Genomic DNA, 6,560 nt, shown 5'->3' on the forward strand with positions numbered 1-6,560 from the left:
CGGATGTAAAATAAGAAAGTTATGAAATTTTTAAGTTTCGCTCAATTTCACAAAACAGTTATATACACATCCTGTTCGGTATGCAAATGAGGGAACTGATGACATCACTCACTCACTATTTCTTTTGTATTTTATTATATGAAATATGAATTATTCTAATTTTCTCCACATTGTCCGGTGAGACAAAGTTTTATTCCTCCCTGAACATGTGGTATTACTGTTGTTATAACATCTTACGGCTCAGTTAAGTTGGTCCTTAATGTCAAATTGGTGAAAATTGAAATATTGTATAATTCAAACAATAAAAAACAAAAGAAATAGTGAGTGATGGACATCATCGACTTTTTCATTTGCATGTCACTGAGTTGTGCATATAACTGTTTTGTGAAAAATAAGCGAAACTTTAAAATGTCTTAAAGCTCTTTCTTATTTTACATCCGATTTTGATGAAATTTTCAGCACTATGCTAGTTTGATTTTTCTCTATTCATTCAAGTCATAATTTTCCTGGGGTGGACTTGACCTTTAACAATAATAATGATGATGGAAAGTCGGAAATATGGCCTTCAATTGGAGGTTTGGTGAAACTATACTTGCATTCCAGCACCACTTTGTGAACCATAGTTCCAACCACCCCCTCTGCTGGTTGTCTATGTTGCAGACAAAATGTTAAACTCATTACGAGTCATAAATGCACACAAAATTGTATACTGATAAATCCGCTGTTTCGGAGGAGTTTTTCAATATTTTCGGATTTTTGTTGTCCTCCTCCAACACAGACGGATGACGGCCATTGGGCTCGTAATGGTAGAGCAAACAACCGCCACTTAACTGCAGGGTCTATGGAGAAAGGGTATGCTTTTACACCCTCCTCGATTACTCCTAATTTTTTAACTCCTAATTTTTTTTTAAACAAATTGTATACTGATAAATCCGCTGTTTCGAAGGAGTTTTTCAATATTTTCTGATTTTTGTTGTCCTCCTCCAACACAGACGGACGTGATCTGTTTGTCATCAAATTTGCTATTTTCCGTCGTATTTATAGGAAGGTGGTAAGCTGATTATATTTGATATAAATTTGTCCTTGTCATTTCTTCCTTTTCCCCCATCAAAAAGCAAAAATTAGGAGTAATCCAGGAGGGTGCAAAAGCGCACCCTTTCTCCATAGATGCTGTAGTTAAGTGACGGTTGTTTGCTCCACCATTACTAGACCAAACGCTTCGGTCTCTGTTATGTTGGTTGTTCCGCTGAACTCCGGTGGCTCCACTCACCAAAAACAGAGACCGAAGTTCTAGCTCGATCTGTACAGGGGACTCAATGGCCATATGTTTATGTATTAAGTTCGGATATTACAGGGAAGTGAAGTTGCGTGACAGCCGAAGTCACTCTTTTTTCCCCTTTTAAGTTTATTTTTCCCCGTTTTGGTGCACTTCAGGCCAAAACGAAATAATAATCTTTATTTTGGTATACCGGTAGTTCTTTTTAAATATATTTTTATGAAATAAAGAAAAAAATCGACGAGCCCCGTCGAGGGGATTTTGCATTGTTAACCCCCTAATGGTGGCTGAACGATAGCGAGCCGTCTGCGTACGAGGAGAAATTTAAAAAAAATTAAAAATGTTAAAAAACTCCTCAAAACAGACGGCTGCCAGCTGTCTACACCATTACGAGCTCAATGGCCGTCATCGGTCTATTGACAGAGGGGATGCCGCAGAGCTGAGCCCGACAAAGTCTCAGCGAAGCTGCTGGAGCATATCCCTGGCAGAAAAAGACCTATTTATCGGTCTAACGAAATTGTTAAAATTATTTGTTGCTTTTGGTTTTGCCTTGGCTTTAAAGTATACCCAGTTGTTGTGTGTCCGGACAGGTTGTGTGTCCGGACGATCAATTTTAGAAAGTCATTCGGAAAAAATTACAAGCGAAGTTTCATCAATTTTTAGTATAAAATGTTAGGAAATGTTATAGAGAACAAGATAGTAGATGAGTACAACTATTGAATTCACATTTTTTAGTGTAATCCAAAGACAAAAAAGAAGGCTTCAAAAAATATAAAGTGTCCGGACACCCGACCCCCCATCCTACTTTAACTGAAGTTTAAAAAATAACATAGTATTAGTAGTACTAGTATAGTGAGTGATTGTATTACCGACCGGCCTTGTATTACCGAACGCACGCATCATACACATCAGAAAATAAATTCATACGCTCAAAATTTTGCAACATCCTTCCAAAGAGAACTTGAATAGAAATTGATGAAAAATTGTCAAAAATACATTTTCAAAGTCTTAATATTCTAACAATAATAAAATATGGTCAAAATAGCTCATAAGTGTTTTTGTTGTTTTCTCAACTTTTTCCACAGAAAACACATGTTCGGTAATACGATACCTTTTTCAAGTGACCAAAATATCTCACGTGCGAAGAGGGGTCCGATTAGAAGCTAATATCGTAAAAAGGAAAAACGATTTCGGCAAAATTTTTACATATTTATATTTTGTAGGTAATTGTGTATTTATGGTGAAAGTTTGGTGAATTTTATGAGAATAATGTGTTTGATATGATTGAATTCATGATAAGTTTTCAGTAATACGATCCACTACCATACTAGTAGTACCGGTACATACCACTACTATACCCAGTTGTTGTGTGTCCGGACTAGTCTTGAGGACTCCATGATGATGTCTTTTAAAACAAATTTGACATATACTTCTCCATCATGGAGTCTTGAATCCCTTCCCATACTAGACAGGAATAACCGTCGTTTCTGGGGATTTATTCAACAATTTCTGACATTTTACTGTAATCCCCATTTACCGACGGTAGGGTGTACGTGTGGGCTCGCATGTGTTCTCATTCCCTCCCTTTTGTCAATTCACAGTCCAAAGTTTGATGTAATTTTACACATCGAATTTACAATCTAAGGATGTATAAACAACAAACTTTTAATTGATGATATTCCAACATTTAAATACTTTAAACGATATAGATGAAAAAGGCATGAAAAATATACTTTACCGATGTTTAATTGGGTTGAACACGATAAAAATGGTCAAAATGGCAGCCAAACTATAAAATATTTACAAACGAACGTCAACAATCACGAATGTGATATCGATATTGCTTTCGATATTATACGATCTGCTCCATATGCGAACGAAACCGAAGATAAACGATACTAGTTATACTAGTACGAGTACTAGTTATAATCGCGATATATCGATTCGAGACATTAAGTTAATAACGACAATGACGTCATTCAAGATGGCAACTTGCAAGAAAAACCGTCAGGTCAGGTGAAAATGTCTTAGATGACAGATTTCTCAATCATCCAGAGGATTTTTTTCAATAACTCCGGCCCAAGGTATGCAATTACTTAAGTTATATATATTTCCCTGATAATGGAAACCATGAAACTTTCATTTTTGCTTAAAAAACAGTTTTAAATCGCGATCTATAAAACGCTAGTTCACTATACGTTGGCTGTAGGTACGGGGCCCCATCCCCTTCAGTCTATGTATGGTGAGTGGAGCCAACGTAGTTCAGCGGAACAACCAAAATACAGAGACTGAAGCTTTTGGTCTATTCCCATACATGCATAAGAGAATCTTGTAAACACAGATGGATTTCCCCAGGAAATCCATCTTTTTTATTAAAAATTACGAAAATTAGCAGGATTTTATTATTCTCTACACCTTCCTACGCCTAATGCATAAGAAGGTTTTAAAAAATATTGAATAAAAATACGTAAAAATAAAGGTTTCTTACCAGACCGATGTCGTGTAGATCCTTCGCTCCACATGTACACAGCGCAAATACAATGGCGACGACCCTTGAACCGCTTATGTATGACGTACATGTACGTAGGTAAACACAGAGAGAAATAGTGCGCATGCGTAGCTTATTGTGCTAGTACAAGATTCCCGGCCGACGTCGTGCAGAGGTCAAACATTCTTATGTTAATGACGAGTTTAGCGCTCCTAATCTTGTACTAGCACAATAAGCTACGCATGCGCACTATTTCTCTCTGTGTTTACCTACGTACATGTACGTCATACATAAGCGGTTCAAGGGTCGTCGCCATTGTATTTGCGCTGTGTACATGTGGAGCGAAGGATCTACACGACATCGGTCTGGTTAGAAACCTTTATTTTTACGTATTTTTATTCAATATTTTTTTAAACCTTCTTATGCATTAGGCGTAGGAAGGTGTAGAGAATAATAAAATCCTGCTAATTTTCGTGATTTTTAATAAAAAAGATGGATTTCCTGGGGAAATCCATCTGTGTTTACAAGATTCTCTTATGCATGTATGGGAAGGGATTCAAGACTCCATGATGGAGAAGTATATGTCAAATTTGTTTTAAAAGACATCATCATGGAGTCCTCAAGACTAGTCCGGACAGGTTGTGTGTCCGGCCGATCAGTTTTAGAAAGTCATTTGGAAAAATTTACAAGCAAAGTTTCATGTAATGTTTAGTACGAAATGTTAGGTAATATTATAGAGAACAAAACAGAAGATGATTACAACTATTGAATTCGTATTTTTAGTGTAATCCAAAAAAAGACAAAAAAGAAGGCTTCAAAAATATTAAGTGTCCGGACACCCCACCCCCCATCCTACTAGTTAAACTTTAACACGTTTAAGTTTGACATTATTAGTAAAAAAACATTGTTGCATTAATAATGATGATATCGAATTTCAATATCATCAGAGCACAGCACAGCTCTTATTCGTTTGAGCTACCTAAGGCGGCCATAGGCATAGAACAGCAATCATAATATCCGATCCCATCAGTGATCACACACACAGTCCTATCGCTCCGCTGCAGCTGTGGGGCAGGCGGCTCATGCATGCGATGATGCACGGAATCTTTGATCAGGCTTCAGTCAAAAGGTTACAAGCGAAGAATATCATACTTACACAACGAGTCTCGACAAAAGATATGCCACCATTTTTGCAGCTTGTATCCTCCAAAGACATAAAATCTACAATCTGCTGTCGGTTGGAAATATGACAGCGGCTGCCAGACAATTTTCCTATTGAAATCTCCCAACCGTCAAGTCCGTTAGCTTTCCCAAATATCCATTTCTCTGGTTCTGGCTTGTTTATGTCAATCTACGCATGCGCGACTTTTAAAGAGCACGCATGCATTATTTTATATGCATAAAATAGTAATGGGGTTTTTCATTTCCGCTGCATTCAAATTCCTGTTCAAAAAGAAAACCCCTAAATTCTGCTTCAGCCTATTGTTTTAAAGAGGGGTTGAAATATACGATATCTGATTGAATTTCACGAAATGTTAATATAGGCATTGGGTATGTCCAGTTTTGGCACGCCACCCGTCCTACTACAACTGGAGAGCAAAATATTTATTTCGGGGGGGGGGGGGGCTGGTAAGGGCGGATCACTTGCATTCTGATTTTTTCAACTTAATGAGGGGGAGGGGGCAATTGCCCTTAGTTCCACCACTGGTCCGATCTAAATATCGCACCATTTATATTTATCTTTCCCAGTCAAATTGATTAATTATATTTTCATGAAAATCTTTTTTAGTGCAACATCTTATTATCATTTATATCCTATTGCATTTTAATTAGTTTTTAAGCATGTAATTGAATTAAAGCACTTTGCTTTTACCCAAGGGTTTATTCATCTGAAGGTATATTTTCCTATATTTTAATTCAGTTTATCGTTTAAAACGTTTGATATTTCCATAGACAAGGCGGCCGGGTACTCCCCCCCCCCCCCATTTCTTTTTAGTTCTCTTCTTTAGAGTTATTGTCTTCTTTCTAGTTTCCTTCTTTTCTAAAAGTTTTGTTTTATGATGGTGCTTTATTTGAGTTGCATCATGGACAGTGAATTATTGAGTAGTAATGTGACAATGTGGTCATTCTGTTTACAATTTTGAGGCAGTGGGCCCAAAATGGTGCTGGTAATGCAATGAAAGCATTAGAAACTTACTTGCGTTGTATTCACATTTCAATGACCAGATAATATGGCAGCCATCTCCTCAGATCAGGAGTAGGCATAAAACCTGTCCACGTACAAGTTCAGTGGCCATAATCTAAAATCTTACACCGTCACTTTCCATCTCACCTCTATAAACCTTTGATTCCTTCTTCTCTTTTTCCTTTAGTATCATTACCATCATCAACTTCTTCATCATCATCATCACCAACATCACCATCGCCATCATCATTATCATCATCATCACCATCATCATCATCATCACCACCACCGCCATCATCATCATCATCACCAACATCATCACCACCATCATCACCACCATCATCATCATCACCAGCATCGCCATCATCATCAATATCATCACCAAATCATCACCATCGCCATCAACGTCATCATCATCATCATTATCAGGTTCACCCCCCCCCCTAAACATTGCTTTTATCGCTTTTCCCCTGATCTTTTAATTCTTATTATTCTTCTCAGCTCAACTTTTCAAACTTTTTTTTTCAACACAGTGACTATTATCTGTTGATATACAGATCAATGGGATGATCGCATCTAATCTCTTTGAGAGTCTGTTTAGTCTAGCGCCC

At 37.3% G+C, this 6,560-nt stretch overlaps 1 protein-coding gene across 3 annotated transcripts in view; it reads right to left on the reverse strand.

Moving 5' to 3' along the window:
* LOC129273540 (receptor expression-enhancing protein 3-like) overlaps positions 1-5,127 on the reverse strand; it is a 58,045-nt gene extending 52,918 nt beyond the window's left edge. For 2 of the 3 annotated variants that reach the window (XM_054910589.2, XM_064107649.1), the window contains exon 1: positions 4,921-5,098. In XM_054910589.2, coding sequence (XP_054766564.2) covers positions 4,921-4,952 — 32 coding nt within the window. In that variant the 5' untranslated portion in view covers positions 4,953-5,098. Of the gene's footprint in view, positions 1-4,920 lie in introns of all 3 variants that reach the window. The other variant, XM_064107650.1, reaches the window with a different exon arrangement.
* Between the last annotated feature and the right edge of the window lie 1,433 nt (positions 5,128-6,560).

The sequence above is a fragment of the Lytechinus pictus genome, chromosome 12, assembly GCF_037042905.1.
Source record: "Lytechinus pictus isolate F3 Inbred chromosome 12, Lp3.0, whole genome shotgun sequence".
Lineage (NCBI taxonomy): Eukaryota > Metazoa > Echinodermata > Echinoidea > Temnopleuroida > Toxopneustidae > Lytechinus > Lytechinus pictus.